Genomic DNA, 22,162 nt, shown 5'->3' on the forward strand with positions numbered 1-22,162 from the left:
GCTTTTCATTTCTGTAGCGAGGGCTTCGATATATTCCGGCTTCTTTGAGAAATCTGGTATTCCTGACCCTATTCTCATTTATGCCGACAAAAAATGCTAGAAGCTTAAGGGAAGATAGGGACACTGCTACCCATGGGGCTAGTAAGAACTTTGCTATGGAATGTAAGAGAAACTCGGCTGGGAAATGGTTTATACATCCTGAGAAAGAACTGTACCGACTGGCTGCCCCACTAGTTTCTGACTTTGTTTTCATTGTCGAGGTTTCCGTCCTCAGAACCCTCAGTCAGACACCATAAGTAGAAACAGGAATACCTGAAAACGGTGCAGAATTATTCTAACCATTATTTATGTGTGTGTGCGTGTGTGTGTATGTGTGCGTGTGTGTGTGTGTATGTGTGTGTGTGTGTGTGTGTGTGTGTGTGGAATGCAAGATACATGCAGATGTGAGGATGAGCCACATGACTCGTGGAAACTTGGGGAACAAACTCAGCCTCTGCTTTGCCGTTCTAAGGCTCACACTTCTGTTTCGAGGCCACGGATGTTGCTATGTGCAAGAGATGATTTTTTTTTTTCTTAAAATTGCTCGTGACTAAAGTATTCTATAGGACAGTATCTGAAATAATTGGCTCCTTTCTTTCTGGCTCCCTGAGTTTCCAGTTAGATTCTGTCAGGGGTGGAGGCAGAAGAGAGGCCACCCTAATTCCTGGTGGGATTGTGGGGGCGTTTGTGGCAGGTAGGGGGGTACAGAATACCAAGGAGGGTCTTAACCGCTTCCAGATTAGTCTGCTACTCATGACCATAGGAGACAGAGGAAGTGGGAGAATCTTCCAGAAACTCTCCAGCAGTCCTTGCAACCTGTCCTGCCTGTGGGCCGGCTCTTGGGAACGGCCCACTTTGGGTACCGACAGTCACTGAATAGAACGTCCTTTCCCGTGACTTAGCAAGACTCTAACCCCGCTTTGTGCAGCACTGACACTTAGAATTCATAAAGAAAAACCAGAAATGGTTGGTAACAGGTACAGACCAGTCGACCACAAGAGATCAGACGATTTTAGAAAACCACATCTACCGTACAAATGGGCCCAAGCGGTGGAGCGCTCTGGTTCTAGGTTCTGGCTGCTGTGGTTGAGAGTCCAGCTTTTCCCTTACTATGTGTGTAGACATAGATAGATCATATATACACACATGTACATACATGTACATATATGGATATATATGGATATGTCCTTTCTGCCTCAGTTTCATCTCTGTAACATGGGGGGCACAGCAAGTATCTTCCTTTCACATTATCTGAGGGGACTGAGAAACCCGTGTGTGACTATTAAACTTTTCTTTTCAGCACATGCTCAGTAGTCAGTAGACAGCTGCCATTAGTATCCAAGAAATCAGCTGACTCCTTCTTACGCAGCGGGTGTACCTAGTTCTCAGGGGTCTGTGTCCCCACATGATGAGGGGCATTTGCACACCACCCCCCAACCACAAGAAGCCCATTCAACTCTCCCTTTGCAAAAGTCGGACCAGGCTTTCCCCAGACAAAGCTCCCCCCGGCTGGTATGGGGTAGGTCCTTTGCTTAGAAGGAGACGACCAGATCAAAGGAATTTGAGATTTCCCCGGGTTATCCCGAAATGATTAATACATGGACGTGGGCAGCAATTAAGTTCAGTCAGCTGGCTTGACTTGGAGCCTGGAGACTGCGGATGGAAAAGCTGGGATGCAGGAATTCATCTGCATGCCCGCTTCCTGATCGTTGAGGAGATTGTACTAAAGTGGATCTCTGGATTTAAAGCAGTCAGCTATGTGGCAAAGAACGCTGCATGGATCATTTTCCACGGCTTAATTTTCACACTTCATATGAGGAAGGGTTGAACGGATAGAAGTTTAGGATACTTGGTAATGTGCTGTGGGGGGGTGGAGAGGAGATAGATGAGTCCGCTGGTCTGGTTCAAATTACTACTCAATCCTATCGTGGCAACGTGTAACAAGTTACGTCGTGGTTTTACTCATCTATATAAAAGCAGTTAAGAATGAAGATGCTAGCAACAGCGACTTTCTAAGGCTGTGTTTGTGGTGATGCATGGGAAATCTTCCTCACCCATCCAGGTCCCTTGACATCCTATGACCACGATGACAACGCTGTAGTGTATTTGTTTTCGTGGCTCATGGGCAAAGCAGGAGCAGGGAGCATTTCTCACTCAACACCACATAAGGAAGTGACGGAGGCCAAGCCGTCACACACATTACTGGCGCTAACTGGGTTTCCATCGCCCTGCGGTTCTGATGCAACCTTAGCTTAGGCCACATTGTCTCCATTTTCTAATAGGCTCGTCTCACGCCATGGATAGAATGGCCGAGGCTGAGATGAGCTATCACACAGCTGAAGGTTTCCTTTTTTCCTGAGGCAAGCCTACTTTAGTTCTGAGCTGGACATATCAGCCTGGAGGAACTAACAGGGCCCCATGTCTGTTCTCCGGAAACAACAACAGTACAAATCAAGACTCCCATTAACATTGAAACCCTCTCCTCCGCCATAAAGGCTCACTTTGTTCTAGATTCTGCCTCTGATATCCCTCCTGGCCATGCTATTTCCCTCAAGTCTGGAACAGCCCGTTCTAAACATAACTCATTTTCCTTCTTCTCTCATTTTCTGTCTCCTTATTATTCATTTGTAACTCCTTCTGTCGACTACGAACTGTTACACTCTGCCCCGTTATCTTTCCATGATGATCAAGAGAAAAAAAAATGCAATGTTTGTGCTAGCAGATAGAAGCTGTGTGCCACTTAGCTGAATTCTCAACTGCTTTGCCTTTTGTATCTTGAATTCAAGGTCACAATCCTTCTACCCAGGCTGGGCTGTGAGGATGCAGGCCTACAGCCTTGAGAAAGAACTCGGGGTGAGAGAGCTGCAGGCAAATGTAGACACTTCATTCAAAACAGAGAAATCTAAGCATAAACAAGGTAAGCGACTTCCCCCAGAGACTCAGTGACTGCTGTCCACAGGAAGGCCTTGAAGCAGAATCGAGGTTGCTCTTCCTATCTGAGCTCTGGTCCTGGCATGTCAACTGTGCTGGGATTATTTCCTGTCCACATTTCTTTACCCTGTTAGGTTTTTGTCTTTCCTAAGAGGCACATGATATTCTAGGCCTGGGTGTTTGGCTAAGGGTAAAAAAAAAAAGTCTAATGAAAACATAAAAGCCACCTCCTCCTTCTGCAGAAGAATCACAGATGCGCAGGATCTTACAAATAAGAAGAATCCAAAGTTTGTAGTATTGATTCTAGTCCTGTAAGAATCTCCTAGTCTGAGTAGCATGGCTGACTGCTTCTGTGCAGGACCTTCCCTCCCTCCCTGCCTCTCTCCCTGCCTCCCATCTCCTCCTTCTTCCCTCCTTCTCTCTTCCCTCTCACTTTCTTTTCCTCCCTCCCTCCCCGGCCCCTTGGATCTTGTTCTGTAGCTCTGAGTCATTCCCAGGGACCAATGCTTTCTCACAGACAGGCATTTGAGTCTGGAGACTCAAATCTCACATCCTTGACTGCCTCTCAAGCAGACCTTTGAAAAAGAGGCTATTTCACCCATCAACTCTTTTTGGGAAATGAAGAAATGAATCTTTCTGAAGGGCAGCAGAAGCCCTGTGGAATCTGGGAAAAGGAAAGAGGAGGGGATGACAGCAAAGACCCCTTTAAAACATACAGGGCTGAGTTGATAAATACTAGTCAAACCTTTGGTATATAATAAGAACCCTGTTGCTAAGTAAATCCCTATGATTTGATCTTATTCATTATTGACTTAATTCTATGCATCAGAACAAATCCATCAGTACCCAGGTAATACCTGCCACTGGTCCCAAACCAACAAATTTATTAATTTCCCAAAATCTATCACCCTTTAAAGAGTATTGATTTATTAGCCAGACTACTTTCGAGTCAAGACATCTTGAGGGGAGGGCACATTTTATTTTAACGTCCTATCATGTATCAATGGGGAGGGGGAAATATCTTTGAACAGGAACCAAAGTCTCTTTGGACCCACTGCTTCACAGTGGGAAAGTATATAATATCGCACATATGGGTGAGAATGCATATTTTCTCTCCTGCTGCCCTCCACCAGACCCCATGACTCCAAAATGGACTTCAGATCTCTTTCCAACTGTCCAATTAGCCTCCCACCCTCTGTATCCTACTTGTAAGTTGTAGAATCAACCTAAGAGAAGGAAGAGACTCTGGAATCACCTCTCGCCTCAGTATCCCACACCTAACCAACGAGCAGCCGCTGCCTAGGGTGCGGGGTAGGGCAGGCAAAGCTATCTTTTTTTGAATGATAACTCACATGGAAGCATCCGTACTGGAAGTCTGACACCAAGTTCTTGAGACTTGAATTAGAAAAGACATGCCTTTGATAGGCTGTCTCTTGTTCCAGTTTACAGGCAACTAAACCTCACTGCACTAGATCAAACAGACGGGCACAATCAATTCCAAGGAAGCAAGCAATGCCAGTGGGCACCCGAGGAGAGAAGAGGAGGAAAAAGGAAGAGAGAGAAAACTCAGCCGTGACGGCAACCCGAGATAGCGTAGCTGAGGACAAGATGAAAAGACATGTTGGAATTGTACATGCCGGCAGGTGGAGCAGCTTCCTGTCGGGGGCAAGGTCGAACCCCCACCCCCCCGTGCCCCCAGATGAGGTCAAACAAAGCAAGCGTTGGTGGGTCCTGAGGGCGGGGAAAGGATCCAGGGCCAGATACCAAGACCCAGAAGCAGCCTCAAAGCGGAGAAGGGGTCTGGATGTGCTTGCTTCTGTAGTCTGATCTCTGCTCTGGTGTGTGCTGAGCACGGTAATTACAGCATTTAGGGAATTAAGTCTCTGAGACTCTGGAACCTTCCAGAGCAGTCTCCGTGTAGGCTGCCAGATCTTTCTAGGTTTGGCTGGCACGTTGGGAGGAAGTTATCTGAACAGTAGACTAACGTTAGCAGGAGGGAAAAAAAAAGCAATAGGAAAAAAAATGAGTTAGATGTAAGATGGCCCTTCATCTTCCTCAGGTCTCTGCTGTCCACTCTTTCCCTGCCTCATGAGTCCGGCTCTCAGGGTCAAAGGTTAACCATGTACATGGGGGGTGGGCCGGGGAAGAGGGCATCCCCTCAACTTGGAGAAGGGGAGGAAACCACTGAAATGTGTCAGATGGCTTTTGCTTTTTAAGTCCAGTCATGGTGCAGAGACGATAGTGCTGTGCGTGCCGACCTACATCCAGCAGGTATGTGCCTGCAGAGGTGTGTGCGTGTAACCCAGGGGCATCGTCTTTATCCTGAGCAAGGGGTGCTAGCCGTAGGTATTCGTGAGTACGTGGGGTTTGCCAGGCCCGTTCTGCGGCCCGTGTTCCACGGGGCGCAGTGGGACCGTCTGCTTCTGATGGTCGTCCTCGCGTGCGGATCCCGAGGGGTCCAAGGCCCTGGCGTCCCCCAAGAGTGTCTTACCTCTGAAGGTGCTGGTCCAGTGCATCCTCCCCGCCGTTCAGCAGCGCGGCGGCCCGGGCCAGGAGCTGATGACTGCAGCTGACGGACTTGAGCTCCAAGATGAGGAGGCCCAAGCAGAACATGGCTCCCATCTCCTGGAGTTCGCTGGTTCCAAACTGCAGACCCTGCCAGGCAACAAAGCCCATGGTGACTCCGTGATGGGACCGAGGTGGGGGGGGGGGCCGGGGGTGATTTCCCACTGGGAGGCAGCACCTGCAGACCCCTGCCTATGGTAACCACTGAGAACTAAGGGGACTTGTCAGTCACGGTCACATGCTTGTGGATGGGTGGCCCTCAGTCTGCGCAGGCCAGGGCACCTCGCAAGAAGAATGAGCAGGGATGGAAGCCAGACCAGGACACTTCCTGTCATGGCACACTAAGCCGCCACGCTCCTTTCCTTCCCTATCTGTCTGTCTGTCTGTCTATCTTTTTGTGCCTGTCCTGGGGTTTGAACTCAGGGCCTGGGCACTGCCCCTGAGCTTTATTAAAGCTCAAGGTTAGCGCTCCACCACTTGACCCACAGCTCCACTTCCAGCTTGTTTGGAGCAGTTCATTGGAGCAAAGAGTCTCATGGACTTTCCTGCCCGGTCAGATTTCAAACTGTGATCCTCAGATCCCAGCCTCCTGTGTAGCTAGGACTTGCGGCGAGAGCCACCAGCGCCCAGCATTCGAGGCATATCTATAAAACATTCTTTTTTATCTCTTCCTTCTAAACATGCTTAATGTGACAGGATTCAGACAAGATCAGAGGTTGTGTTTTTAAATCGTTGTATTTTGCCTAAATAAAAAGTAATTGATAATGGATTATTATTGTTGTTGTTGCTGCTGCTGCTGTTTTATTGTGGATACTGAAGGTTGGAAGTCACTGCTAGGCATGCTCAGCTTGCCTGCTAGGCTGGTGTTCTAACTCTTGAGACATTCCTCCTGAGATGCCATTTGCTAGCTATTTTGGAGATGGATTCTCATGGACTTTTCTTCTTGGGCTGACTTCAAACCTTTGTCCCCTAGATCTCAGTTTCCAGAGTAGCTAGGATTACAGGCATGAGCCTCTGATGCCCAATTGTAGTATTTTCTACAACAATATTATGCTACACAATTTAGTAATGTAGGTCATCACAATTTGCTGTCCTTTAAAAATAAAATTAAGGATTTGACTCTTCCTACCATGAAGAAATAAGTATTTGATATGATGGACTCAGTTAGCTTATTTTGAGTGTGACACATTGAACATATGCATAAACACACCACAGGTTATCCCATATACATATACCATTTTAAAACACAGAGGCTGTCACATGCGAAGAATAGTGATATACTGGAGTGGACACGCAGGACAGGAACGGGGCAGTCAGCATTTTTAACGATGGGTCCCAAAACAGCCCAAGGAGAAACAGAACTGCCAAGTGGGCAAGTCCTGAGCCTCTCTAGGTAACCGCAGAAAGTCCTCTGACTTATCTCAGCTGCTCGAAAATTGGATATTTCTTCCCCCCTGCATGTTTTGACACCTGTTTCCTACAGAAAGGAGACGTTACTTCAGAGTGGAGTGGAGGGAAGAGGCTGCCTGTACAAACAGCCGCGGCGCAGGGGGAAAGACAGCTGTTGAGCAAATTGTTTTCTTCCTAAGTCAATAGAAAAGATGGCTTTTTAAAGCGAGAGGAAAAAAAAATCCCAGAGTCTCTTCTTCCCACGTGTTCGAGCTCCGAGGTCTCCTTCTTCTCCCCCAGCCCTCTTCACGTGGCCCCTCCGGCTGCACCGAGGGTTGGTTGGCTTGGTGAGGAGGCAGGGGAGGCGCTGGGGCAGGAGGCGGCCGGCCAGGGAGGATGTGGGTAGAGGGTCTGTCACGCACGCTGGGGTAGCACCCAGGCCTTGTAACACACTGGAAACCCAGGGCGCAGCAGAGCTCAGAACAGGACAGCTCCCAGGGGAAATCAAGCGCATACCGCGTGCCCAATGGATGGGCTGCAGGTCAGCGAAAGGGATGGCGTCTTTACAATGTAAAAATAGCTTCATATCCCTCAAGTTGGTCCGCTTATTGCAGGCAGTGTTCAGTGTCGTAAAACACCAGTCGAGAAAAACCTCCAGGGGCACTTGTGTGCTTTATCATCTGTGGGATGTGAGCAACTCCTTTTACTTTATTTTGTCCCTCTTTCCATTCATTTCTCTTACTCCTCTATGGTCTTGGAAGAAGGAGAGAATGCAGTCAAACAATCCAGTGTCGATCCCACAAGGAGAGAAGGGGCCGGCGGGGAGGGCAGGGAGGGGTCAGCAAGCTGAAAGGGGTATCCTTGACAAGACATAGTGTACTCATAAACTGCTTCGTTAAATGACAGCTCCTTTGTACAACTGCTTGAAGATGATTTAATTTTTTTTTAATAAATAAGAAAGGAAACATGAGCCGGGCACCAGTGGCTCACGTCTGTCATCCTAGCTACTCAGGAGGCTGAGATCTGAGGACCACGGTTCAAAGCCAGCTTGGGCAGGAAAGTATGTGAGACTCCTATCTCCAATAAACCGCTCAGAAAACCGGAAGTGGTGCTGTGGCTCAAGTGGTAGAGCGCTCTCACCTTGAGCTGAAGAGCTGAGGGACAGCGCTCAGGCCCAGAGTTCAAGCCCCATGACTGATGAGAGAAAGAAAGAGAGAAAGAAAGAGAGAAAGAAAGAGAGAAAGAGAGAAAGAAAGAGAGAAAGAGAGAGAGAAAGAGAGAGAGAAGGAAAAAGAAAGAAAGAAAATATTTGTTTATACAAAAGATCTCTTCTCTGGTGCAATGCCTACAGTAGAAGTACAACCCCTGGGCCAAAGTCAGGGAACATCTTTTCCTCCTTCTGCGTTATATTCGCATCGTCCCTGCCCAAGCAGGGGAATAAGGAAGTCACAAGGGGATGGGTTCCGAGATGCGTATCTTATTTGCCGAATGGAATTTGAGTTCTTTGAGCAGAAAACCTTTCATTGCCCTCAAAATTCTGTTCTCCCATTGCCAAATATCGTGAGCAGAATACATCACATTATATGTAATATATTATATGTGGTATATATGTAAAATAATATGTAATATGTTATACATTATATATGTATTTATGTTATACCTATTGTACATATCACATCCTAGACATACAATATATGCTATTCTATATTATAATATACAATATATTATATATAATACATATATTATATACATAATCACATATATAACTTATATATTATGTACAGATTTATATTATATATAGATGTACTATATATTAGATATGCTATATGTATAATTATATGTACCATATATTACATATGTATTGTTTTACATATAGAATATATTATCTATTCCATATATAATTTTATATAGTATGTATATTGTATATTATATAACATAAGTTATAAATATAATGCTCATAATATGTGTTATGTATTCTAAAACTCAACCGTGTCTCTGTGTATGTCAAAACAGCAGGCAAACGTTAATTTTGACCTCTAATTTGGTCATTTTTCATGCGTTCACAATAGCAACTTTATAAATAAAGTGGGATTTATGCTAGTTAATGAGTACTAAATAAAAGATCCAATTCCCTTCTAGTACGGCTCAAAGGTGTTCACCAGAGACCCTGTCCCACACATGACCAAGTCGGATGACAGAGATTTAAGTGAATAAGCATTTACGCATAATACATTTTGAAGGCGGTGGTTTTGTGGAATTATTTCAGCAATGTAAAATCAAGGCCCCATTTACCACCACTGTCCTGGTTTCCTTCTCACAACTGAAAGGCCATGTCACCACTCAAAAAAGAGGAGAGAGAGAAAGGGGGAAAGGCCACACCAGTGGATTTTCTCTAACGTTTTACTGGCCAGAACAATGTAACAATGGGAGCTCCAGCTTTCTGGTAATCTGATCACTCCACAGTTCAGCTTGCTCAACCTCTTTAACAGAGGAAGGTATGGAGAAGAGAAGGCTGGAAATGAACATCAGCAGAGACAATAATGGCTGTCACATCCATATTCTGTGTTCCAGCTCTGCTAGAACATACAGTTCCTTTGCTGTACATGATACCGGTACACACAAAATTCACAGGACACCACCCGTTTTTAAACAAAGGTAACTCCTTTTTGATAAAGGTCTAACCCCCTTGCCAAAAGCGTATTTGTTACCTATGAGCAAGAAAATCATGGAGTCTGGTGAAGGTGGATTTGAGTAGCCGGAACTGATCTTTCGTGAGCCCAAGGAGAAAACGAGTGGCAAAACAAACACAGGTGGGGATGTGTTCAATGCCATCATCTAAACGAAAGTTCCTTCTACCCCCAGCAAATCAGTAAACACACGCTCCAATTTATAATAGGTAGCACCAACTTCCCTTTATGTCAAAAGCTGGGAGATATCAAAATGTCTACAGTGGGAATATAAATTGCTTTGTGCCTTCTGGGGAACTACTCAATAACATTTGACATGGTAACACCACTTCAGGGAACCATTCCTAACGAAATGATTGAAAATAGGAAGTAGAGTGATATGCATTAAAAATGCAAATGATGCCAGTGTTATAGGTAATAATCAAAATTTGGAGGAAATCAAACCCTAAAGGTCTAATAAAGGAGAAATGACTAAGAAAATTACAATGGAGTAAGTTGAATAGGCCGTAATGAAACCGTGAAACCATTAAAATGATAATTAGAACAACCATTCGGCAATATGGAAAAGGCTCGTGACTTAATGATGAAATAAAGCAGAGATATAAATCATGAAATGATGCAACTTATGGTGAAAAGATAACAGGGAGGAAGGAGAGAGAGCGGGCTTCCTAAACATTTGGAGAGGGACAGAGAATGCTAGCAACAACTTTAAAAATAAAATACAAGCATTCAAATTGTACCAAGAGAACACCACCAGACCAAAAATCTTTGAGATTACTACTTCTGGGAAAAAAAAAAAACTTTTAGAAAGCTACAGTAATTCCAGTAAGTGGAAGGCAGTATCCCCATCTATTTGTAAGATCTCCTTTAGTATTTGGAAGAAAATTCAGACTTCTTTTTCTCTTCATGCTTAAATTTACTGACGTGATCATTAGCTTCTTAGAACAATTCTAGGAAAGTGTCATCAATTCTGATTATTGCCTTTCTCCCATGCTCTTCTCTAACCAGAATTTTTTAACAGAAAAAAGCTATTATTAAGCTCTGTGATCTCTTTGCACTCTGAATCTCCCACCTTTATATTTGTATTTTCTATTTCTTTCCTTCAGTCTAATCAATTCTGTGTGATTTTTGTGTATCCTTGGCCCATTTTTAACATTCACTCTCCAACCGGGTTGAATCCGCTCATTAACTCACCGCTCCAAGACACTGGCACCAAACCAGTCGTAAACATAGTTACTCTCTCTTACTGTGCCTAATTAGTTCTTCATCCTTCACTGTCTGGTGAGATATTCATTCATCAACTTCATTTTTCTAATCAGTAGTAAGAAGATAGCCCTGTTCATTCAATTGCTTCATGATTTTTTTTAAAAAAATCTAAATGTATGGGTTTGTTTTGTAACTTTGAAGAAACGTTTTTGAAGCGTGGTTTGGATACTCTTCACCCAGGTGGAACTTGTGGCTTCCTTTTGTAGGCACAGAGGCTACCATCAATAGAGAGCCCCTGTCCACTAAAAATCAGGTTTGAGTCTCTCAGTTGTAGGTGAATGACGACACTACCCAAGGAAGGGCATGTTTAGGAAGTGGGAAGGAAAATTTCTGCCGTGCTACTCAAAAATCCTGGTGAAGGCAGTTGCGTACCCTTACTTTGCCCCTTTGTGGGCTGTGGCTTACTTCCTTCCAACGGCTGCTGGCTCTGGCTCTGGGTATCTATCGGTGGCCTCCAATTAATCCCCAAGCTTCCCCTATTCCTGGCTTTCTCACAAAACCTCAAGTTCTGTGGAGGGAAAAGCCCCCAAAGACAAGCAGCCATCTCTGACAAGGCCTATCTTTTATTTTATTTGACAAAACTAGGCATCAGCCCGGTGAGCCGACGGCTCATACCTGTCATCCTAGCGACTCAGGAGGCTGAGATCTGAGGATCACGGTTCAAAGTCAGCCTGGGCAGGAAAGTCCATGAGACTCTTATCTCCAATGAATCACCAGAAAGCCAGAAGTGGAACTGTGGCTCACACGGTAGAGCGTTAGCCTTGAGCTGAAGAGCTCAGAGACAGTGGCGGGTCCAGAGTTCAAGCCCCATGACTGACAAAATGAAAACAAAACAAAAATCAACAACGAGGCATCATTAGACACCCGTGTAAATAGATTTAGAGGGGTCACGTAATAGCCTATGAAGAAATACTGCAGTTAAAAAAGAAGCACTGTAAAACTTCACACCAAGCTGCACATTATTAGCACCAATGGTGGAAGGGGCTCAGCCCCCGACTCTCTGCCGTCAACACCCCTCCCCACCCAACGTCAACAAGCCTCGTTACTGCATGTTCACTCGCGTGCATGAACGTATTTTGGCCACATTCACCCTCCTCCTCCTCCATTTACTTCCCCTCTCCTCCTAGGACCTGACCCTGGAGGGCGGACATGTTTGCATACCTGTCATTCATTATTTCCCACACCATTTCCTTTAATGCAATAGACTTACTACTAAAAATTGGGGGGGGGGAACAACTGGTAGATTTCTTGTTTATGTTCTCAGAAAGCAGTGCAAGGAGAAAAAGACAACAACATCATCAAACATAAAAAAGAAAGAGATAGTGCCATCAAAAATTTAACTCACAAGGCAAAACAGAGAAGGCTAACAGACTGCCCGGTGCAGGGAAGAAAACTGCATCCCACTGCAAACGGCTTCAAAACCTGTTCCAATATCCCAAAGGGAAAACAGCCTCAAAGGATGAGAATAATATGTAACAAGAATGGTGGGGTAGATTAAGGAGAAGTGGTAGACGACCCCCCCACCCTCCCTCACTGCTTTGAACTTCCGACCTGATAATGTGGTTGTCTTGGTGAGAGAGGAGTTCGAGGGTTTGCCTGAATCCTGAAAAATACTCGAGTCTATCGATGGAGCAGATTCACCCAATAGATGAAATTACAATTATTAATAAGACGTGCCTCCAGGATTCCCAGCAATAACCAAACTAAGTAAGGCTTAAGATTTGATCTCTCTACTGTGTATCCTGTAAGCTAAGATGTGCAGAATTTGGGAGCCAGGTGTGAGTCAGAGGCTAATCACGATTTGAAGACATTCAGAGCAAAAACAAAAATGTGATTGAGACCCTCTCTTGATGAATATGTGGGGAATAATGGTACATTCTTGGAAGCCCAGCTGCATGGGAGGCGTAGATAGGAGGATCGTGGTCTGAGGCTGGACCCTACATGAAAAAGAACTAAAGAATAAATGGGTGCATGGCTCGAGAGGTAAGCATGCCTGCATAGCAAATCATAGTTGAAGCTGGGAGTCCATGCTTATAATCTCAATAACTCAGGAGGCTGAAGGGAGAGGGTCATGAGTTCAAGGCCAGCTCAGGCTACACGGTGAGATCTTGTCTCAACACAAAGCAATACAATCCTACGTGACTGTAACAGAGCCCTCACTGGGCCCAGGCTTACCACAAGTATTTATGTGGCAAGTCCCAGATAACTCAATAAGAAAAATGACTTCCACACATCAGAGAGGAAGGAATCGCATTATCATTACGTGAAGACTGATTATGCGCTGAAACAAAGCAGAGGGGCCAATGACAACACAAAATGTATTAGACAGAAGTCAGGAGTCGAGTAAGTAGACAGGGTTACAAATTAAATATACAAAAATCAATTTATTCCTATAAACCAGCAAAATAAATTACTAAGCATAATAAAAATTCCATTCACAATGGCAATCTGACTATAAAATATCTGAGAATCGAATTAGTAATAAATATGCAAGAGTTTGATGATACACCCTAGGATTTTATTAAGAAATAACAAGGAATATTTGAACCAATGAAGAAATACACTGAATTCTGGGAAGACAAAGTTTAGCACTGTGCAGTATCAATTCTCCTCTTATTACTCTACAGGAGCATAGGAAATCAAAACACCGAGAACTGAATTGTCAGACTTGACTAATTAATTCCTGGTCAGAACAGCGCATGCCAAGAAAGTTCCAGAATGATATTGGAATGAAGAATCAAAAAAAAATACTGGGGGTTTAGTCTAATAGATAGGAAAACCTGCTAGACACTTAAATTGAGGCAAATCTCAATTTATCACACTGCCCTTTATTGTGCTTCTAAGTTAATGCGTTTGTTTTACTAGCATTGGAGCGATAGCTGTTTTCCAACAGCTCAGATAATCACTAGCATCTTTACCAATAAAACATTTTTAATTAAGGTAGGTACAGTTTTAGACCCAATGCTATGGCGCCGTTAATAGCTTATAGTAGCAACATAATTTCCACTCCATTCTGCTTCCCTTCCCTCCCACCCCCAGTTCTGGTCTTGAACTCAGGGCCTCGGTGCTGTCCCTGAGCTTTTGTGCTCAGGGATCATCCTCGACCACTTGAACCACACACAGCTCCACTCCCGGCTTTTTTTTGGTAGTTAATCAGAGATAAGAGTCTCATGGACTTTTCTGCCCCAGCTTCCAACTATGATCCTCAGATCTCAGGCTCCTGAGTAGCTAGGATGACAGGCGTGAGCTACCAGCACCCGGCTTCAACGTAACTTTTATCTGTAAGAAGAAACTGAACACTGGTGCATGTCTTGCTTTATTGTAGTCGTCCCAAACCAACAGCCTCTAATTAAGCGCTAACCCTCGAATTAACTGTTGCATGGTACCCAGGTACACTAGGAGAGGCAGATCTAGGGGGGAAAAAACAAAAAGCACAGAAGACCTCCTTGGAAAATGCCAAGTGCATCATGGGGTAAGAGACTCTCGAGTTACCAGGAAATGTTCAACAATAAAAATGTACCTGAGCACCCACAGAGCCAGCCTGACATCCCAGCTACTCAGGATGCTGAGATCCGAGGATGGTGATTTGAAGCCAGCCCAGGCAGGAAAGTCCGTGAGACTCTTATCTCCAATTAATCACAGTAAAAAACTGGAAGTAGTGCTGTGGCTGGAGTTAATTTTATGAAAATAGAAAGATGAATGGCAGACAAAATCCTGTGTACACTGGCGTCTTGCCAGTTATATCAACTTTAAGTGTGTTTATATCATAAGCTATTAGTATCATAATGTGAATTGTTTGTTTGGGTGGTTGGGATTGGGGTTTGAACTCAGGGCCTCTGGCTCTTGTTGGCTTTCTAGCTCAAGGCAAGTACTCTACCAGTTGTCATTGCGCCACATCGGCTTTTTGCAGGTTAATGGGAGATAAGGGTCTCCAGGGATTGTCTAACTGGACCGGAATCAAACCACGATTCTCAGCTTTCAGCCTCCTGAATATGTAGGATTATGGGTGTGTGCCAGCCACATTCTCCCATCATGGTATGTTCTGAGTAAACTCCATTGGCCTAAAGTCAGGACTTGATGAGAAGATACAGCTGGTTGACCTAGGCGTGGATTAGGATCCCAAAGAAAAGTTTCTCATGTCCTGCAACTTCTACTCACCAAAGACAGAGCAATAAGATGCCAAGGCACAGGACCTGTTGTATTATCCTCAGTGTCACTCTTAGAAGCTTTACCCCCTGTCTGTGTGCGTCAGGAGACGGTGACTTTGGAAACGTACGCACCTTTGGAGAATGGTGCCATCTAGAACTGAGTTTGCCCATCTCCTGCCTTGACATGCACCTGACAGAGAAGTTAAAACTGAGCCAACCCAGCCTGACTGATCTGAAAACCCTAATATGCAGCAGAGAAGAGAGAGAAGTGGGGGTGCGGGGGGCCTGGATGGACTCCCGGGCTCTCCGCTTATTGACCATCAAATGGACTCTAATGCTTTCATGCTGGGGGCAGAATCAATCACCGAGCATGTTGGAGTCTCAGCCAGGCTCCATCTGATGGGCTCCCGAGTATGTACAAAGCCCCCTCTGTGCCCAGCTTTTCAGATGAGCTGCCTCTTCCATTACCCCTGGTTTCCTTAGTAACTACAAAAAAAAAGCTATAGATTCATAAGACCAGCAGGGCTGAAGGTGTGACCTGGATTTCAAATGTGTCCTTCATTTCCAGGCTGGACACTCTGGTTCTTTTATTGGTGAAATTGTCCCTTTACCATGAATGGCCGCTCCGCAGGCAGCCCAGCCCTCTGTGACTGCCCCTCCTGTCGACCATGAACACGAATAGGAGATAAATGTGAGGCGGAGGCCACATTGGGAGACAGCTTGGACTTCAGGCTGGTCGAACTCCTGGTTTCATGGAGACAGAAATAAGCGACGTGGTATGCAAGGCTAGATGGTCAAGGATATAATCAGGGTTAGAAAGAAAGGAGTTCTGTAACTCTAAGCCAATTGGACAAGCAGCCTTTACATTTCACACATCTGTTACTAAAAGATGCACATACACACACACATCTCCAGTGATAACTGTTGGCCCCTTCTTCCAGTATTCTCTCTACCCCTGGACGTAGCCTCCACCAAACTCCTCAGGCCTACCTTCTGCAGCCTGTCCCCCAGGTCACTTGCTGTGATGGTAAAGGAGTGACTTCCTAGCAGGGGGCTCTGCCTGTTCTCTCAGATCTAGTCTTGATCTTTCCTTCAAGTACCACAGACAGAAGCGGGAGGGATGAGATGCTGCTATGCCTGTGGTGCCCGTGGGTAATTAAAATCATTGAGTGGAGCAAGATGAAAGGCGAGGGGGTTCAGCGTGGGTATATATACATATAGATGGATGAATTCATATGGATGGATGGCTTGGTGGGTAGACAGATAGGTAGGTAGTAGGCAGGAAGGTAGACAGATAGATGAGATAGATGGATGAGATAGAAGAGACAGATAGACAGACAGACAGATGGACAGACAGATAGATGAGATAGATGTTAGAGATAGATGATTGATAGATGATAGACAGATAGAGGAAAATGACAAAAAAGGAAATTCAGAGTTTGAAGTAGAAGAAAATAGCCTCACAAAGCTTCATTTGACTAGTCAGATGTGTTGTCCAGAAGCACGTGACTGTCAGAGGCACGTGACTGTCAGAGCCACGTGACTGTCAGAGCCACGTGACTGTCAGAGGCACGTGACACGTGACTGTCAGAGGCCACGTGACTGTCAGAGGCACGTGACTGTCAGAGGCCACGTGACTGTCAGAGGCACGTGACTGTCAGAGGCCACGTGACTGTCAGAGGCCACGTGACTGTCAGGGCCACGTGACTGTCAGAGCCACATGACTGTCAGAGGCATGGGAGGCTCTTCTCTGATGAGTCCTCAGTGCATTTCCCAGAACCGCAGAGCACCGTGTCTGGTGGACCCTGCGCTTGCTTTCATTGGTTTCACTGACCAGCGAATGGGCAGTGGTAAGTCCCCTCAAATTGTGTGTCAATTTCTACACGGCTATCCCTGGGTCCCTGGAGAATCATGGGCTGGTACGGAAGCTTGGCGACAAAATTGGTTCAGTAGCATCGTCCCTCAAAAACAGTTGAGAGAGCCTCTTGGTCACTCATGGAATGCACGGACATTTATTTATCCCTCGCTGTGCTCTAGGACTTGAGCTGGACGAACTCGACCTATGGGCTCCCTGTCCCCCTAAAGACTGCTGTCCTTTGTATACCTCTAGCATAGAGTTCGTCATGGGACATGGTTTTAGAGGCTCTCCTCAGAGGGCATAAGATGTTAGTCAAGCCTGGTGGTGCACACCTGTAATCCTGGCTACTTGGGAAGTGGAGGCAGGAGGATCACGCATCTGAAGCTAGTCTGGGGGTCCATATCTCAGAAACAAAATAGAAACGGAAGGGTCTGTGGATGTATCTCAGGTGGGAGAGCACTTTACACCAAAGGTGAGGTAGAGGGTACAAACCCAGTACGAAGAAAGGAGGAGGAAGGGGGAGAGAGAGAGCGAGAGAGAGGGAGGAAGGAGGAGGGGGAAGACAAAAGGGGGAGGGGGAAAGGAAAGGACGTCCATTCTTGGGGATCTTACAGCATATTTGGGAAGGGCGGAACTCACTGAAATGGCAATTGGCTTGGATGGGATACTTCTCTGGCTGGGACAGGAACTGTCCAGCATGTCCACCTACAGACACGTTAGAGCGATATTTTGTTTAGCCCCAATTTTTGCTCTTGCCTGGGGTTTTAAAGTTGGTGTGACTAAGTACGTGTAGCTGCATAAGCTGTGCAAAAAAAAAAAATACTGTTGTACACTTTCCCAGGCCTTTGTGTTTAAGTGACCTTTGGGGGTCTTCATAGCCATTCAAGTCAAGAGCCGGACTTTCATTCCATCATGTTTCATCATCTTTTCCCCTTCAAGTTCTGCCGGAATGATTACTTGGGAGACGCGTCAAGAAGAGAAGAAATCGTGAGATGGAGTCAAGTAGGAAATGGAGCTCCTATTGACGGCAAACGATCCCTGCTCGCACCCGTAGGCATTTGGCCCTGCAGGTTTCTATGTGGCTCAGATTGGCTTGTCATAAGCCAAAAGACAGTGTCTGACCGAAAGCAATGTAACGACTTTATATTCAGTCCGGCAAATGAGGCCTGACTAGACACGGAAGAGGACTCATCATTCACAGCCCAAGCACGGTGAGGTGGCTACATCAGAGTCCTAGATCCAGTCAGTATGAAAATTAAGAGACGGTGGTTAATTTCAAAATGTTTGACATTAAAAAACCCATAGGAAAACCGTGTCAAAGGCGCCGGGTTATTAACACAATCACACGGAAAATGGATTCCTCCTTAACCTTTCTCAAACATTGCTCTTTTTCAGACAATAGTGCCTGCCCAGCTTTGCAAACAACAGATCTGAAAAAAAAAAAGACACTATATGTAAAACGCACAGAATAAGAATGCAGCTCCTTCTGAAGGGGAAATGTATTTGCTCGACTTTTTTTTTTCCTCCTAAATTTATTTATGAAAAGTCTTTGGGTTGTATGCAAAAATAATGATAGAATCTGCTGTTTACAGTTTTGCATTTAATAAGCCCTGGGGTCTAGTTGCCAGGAAGGAAGCATCCTGTCCATGGGTACAGACAATAGCCTTTTCCTAAATGAAAATAAAGGTAACCACTAGCCCTCTTACATCCTGTCCTTCCTGAGTGGGAAACTGACGGGACACCCTCCCCCCTGGGGTGGGGACAGGTCTGAACACGCTTGATCCCGCTCCCCAGTTAAAAGGGAGCACACTGAGTCCATCTCAAGCCATGAGTCCCCCAGCAGTGGCTGCAAGAGCCAAGAGCCTGTGGCCTGGTGCCTGTCCGGGGAATCACATCTGCACAGACATGCTCGCCAGAATCCAGGAGATGAGCAGTGCTAAGAGCAATACAAACAGTAGCACACTTGAGCACCAATAGGCTGTGATTAATTGCTCCGGCAATGGAGCAAAACAAAAACAAACAAATAAAAAAACAGTCCTACCCGTAGGCCACCATAGTTTTGGTCCCAAGTGCCTGGCAGAGAACAGCTAGCCAGCTGGGAATCCCCCAAGCCCCTCCTGGTTGCTGGCCACCTCTGCTCACTATGCACAGGGAGATGATGCTTCCGTTTCTTAGTGAACCCTTTGCAATCAGTCCTGTCTCCTTCCTTCTTGCCTCCAGCCTCACTGAGCTGTCTCACTTGTACCGGAGTAGGCGCAGGGGTTTGGGGGGGGTGGGGAGAGATGCATTCAGGTTGGAACCTGTTGTTGACAAGAGAATGGGCATGTACTGTCAGTAAAAGATGTAGTAGCTGGAGGCGCAGGATGGGCAGGGAGGAGAAAGGAGCACGCTGCAGGAATTCTGCGCGGAGAGCCGCTGATTCTACACCCAGGAAATGGCACCAACCCTGTCCATGGGCCCTCGCTGACTCAGGCCCACCCACAGGTCTAGATTGGAGCACTTCTGCCTAATTTAGAGCCCTCCCATTTCAAGGACACCAAAAAAAAAAAAAAAAGCCCACACTCAAAAAAACCTCCACTCTAAGTCATCTCATTTCTCAGTCTGAAGACGACACCAAGATTCCTCTTACGAATGACTCTCCTGGGTAACTCTTACACCACACGTTTCAGAGAGCGCCCTCCATCTTCAACAGCACCTCTTCCTCTAGTACCTTGATATCTTACTTTATTCCGACCCACGGAGCCATGAATTTCCACTCCAAGTGTCATCTGGAGTCAGGAGTGTGGATGCAAACCTGCACGCAGACCGTATTTCCTACATCTCTGTAGCTTTATGCATGGAAGGTGGTTCTGAGCAGAGGATGGGTATAAATAACTCCACCTGATTTTCTGCTAATACCATCAGAGAACACTCCCTCGGAATACTGATCAGAAACTCTCACCCACGGAGGAAGGCTTGTGACAAGGAGCATAAAGAAACCGACTCTCCCGGTGACCAGGGAAACCGATTGGGTAGAAGACTTCGAGTGGGCCAGGGCATTGATGTTATCCCAGTTTTGCCTTTCCTTTTTAAAATCCTTATGAAGCCCTAAACAGGGAGAATGAGGGCTCAGTGGTGCTGGAGGAGTGACACCAAAGAATATGGCAAGGAAGAGAGAGAGAGAGAGAGAGAGATCTTAAACAAGGGAGAAGAAAAGAAAAGTCAGGATGGAAGAGAAACTAGACTTCAGATATAATTTGTGCATCAAATCAAAACGTCACACTTTAAAAGCTATGTTGTCACTGCTTAAGAAATTCACTATCAGACTCTGGCTAGGTAGGGGGAGGGGGTGGAGGGAGAGACATTCCCTTCAAGGAAGCATCAAGGATGATTTGAAATTAGAATTTCAATACTGACGTCTCACTGTTTTCTTTTCTTGCTCTACACAATGAAAACACCTCCTCCCCCCATGACCCTGGCTGCTATCTATTCATGCACCTCTTTACTATTAATTTACAATATTGTTATTATAGAGGTGATGTACAGAGGGATTACAATTACATGAGTCAGATAATGAGGACATTTCCTTTCATGCGGTGTCTTCTGCTCCCTCATTTTCCCCCAGTCCTTCCCTCCCTCCTCCATCCATGAGTTTGTTCAGTTCATGTTCATCCAGGTCCGGTATTTTCAACACCATTCAATTTGTTTCGTGTGCCCTTCCTTCCAGGAAAATGGCAGCCACGTTCCGACAAATTGAAGGTTCCAGTCATTGCAGCAAAATTCAACATCAGACGTAGTGTCTCACCCTCTCTCCATTGCAAAGTGGTTGAAACTCATTGATGAGTATTTAATTTAGGAGGAGAGTTTCCTATAAATCACAATACCCATCATCAAATGCCAAGAGAAAAAGGTCCAACGTCATCTAACAAGACCCTTACAGCCACCCCACACATTACAGACTAAAGGATTGACGTCCAAGGAGTCCAATGCATTCGCTTGATATTTGAACTTCCTGACTGTCTGCTACATCATTCTCACTACCTGTAGAATTCCAGTGCTCCAACCAAACACCCCTAAGCATGCTGATTTTTCTCATGTAAGCATCAACCCTCTACTGTATCTCTGTTTAAGTATTACTCCTCCTAATGAATCCGAATGAAAGGCTTTCTGGAAGCAATTTCTTATCCACTACAAGTGAGTGCTGGCGTCCCTTCTCCCAACAACCACAGCAATAATATTTATCGGCAGGGTGCACCGTTTCTCATCTCTTGAATGGTATCCATTCTGTTCACACGTGTGTGCAGGCACAAAATGTGATCTGAGAATACTTGGGGAAGAAGAGGAGAAGGAAGGAAAGAGAAGTTAGAGGAAATGAACAGGAAAATGTTGACTTCAAAATGCTAGTTTGGACATAATTAAATGCTTTTCTACACCGGGGTATTTCACATCAAATTCTAGTTTATAATTAAATATATATACACAGATCCGATTCTAGTTTCTACTAAACTATATATGTAAATGTATATAAATATAAATTTATAGCTCAGTTTCCATCTACTGGCTGTGTATTCAGGGTATACCAACTGTAACAAAAGGGCAAGAAGGGGCTGGGAAGGTGGCTCAGTGGTAGAGCGCTTGCCTTACATGCATGACACCCTGGATTTGATTCCTCGGCACCACATAAGCAGAAAAAGCCGGAAGGGGTGCTGTGGCTCAAGTGGTAGAATGCTAGCCTTGAGCTGAAGAGCTGAGGGACAGCACCCAGGCCCAGAGTTCAGGTCCCACCACCGCCCCCCCCCAAAATAAAAAGAGCAGGAAGGCAAATAGTTACAATTCAAAGGGAAATTGCTGTGCACTCCCGTAGGCCTGTGCCTCCTGGGTAATGATTTTTCCAGAGAAGAAAGCATTTCCAGAGCTTGGCTCCATCCAGGACTGTCCTACCGGACGCATCTGGCACAAGCGTGCCATGCCTAGGCTCCTCCCCTGCCTGCAGGTGGACACAGGTACCTGCCTGGGGGGGGGGGACGTTCAGATTGCCATTAGCCTGCATGTCCTTTTCTGCAGCATTGCTCTCACAAAGGCAGAAGCGCTGAGATGTTACGTTAGAATAGCCAACCCTCCGCTGAGATTCTGGGAGTCGCCATCTCCGGGTGCCTTGGGCTATCGGAAGCCCTCATTTGATTTTGATGGTTACCATCATCTGTAGTCAAGGAAAGGCTGTATGTAATCTTCGTTTCTCCATGGCTGGCTGGCTGGCTGGCTAGACAGGGACCAGTCATCGGGAAAGCCTTACCTCAAGG

The 22,162-nt window shown here is 45.6% G+C and overlaps 1 protein-coding gene across 1 annotated transcript in view; it reads right to left on the reverse strand.

Moving 5' to 3' along the window:
- The window catches only part of Agbl1 (ATP/GTP binding protein-like 1), a 361,783-nt gene that overhangs the window by 93,765 nt on the left and 245,856 nt on the right, over positions 1-22,162 (reverse strand). The window contains exon 21 of the mRNA XM_013011882.1: positions 5,462-5,625. Within this exon, the coding sequence (XP_012867336.1) occupies positions 5,462-5,625 (164 nt within the window). The remainder of the gene's footprint in view (positions 1-5,461; positions 5,626-22,162) is intronic.

Source organism: Dipodomys ordii, unplaced genomic scaffold (assembly GCF_000151885.1).
Source record: "Dipodomys ordii isolate 6190 unplaced genomic scaffold, Dord_2.0 Scaffold15, whole genome shotgun sequence".
In the NCBI taxonomy this organism is placed as follows: Eukaryota; Metazoa; Chordata; class Mammalia; order Rodentia; family Heteromyidae; genus Dipodomys; species Dipodomys ordii.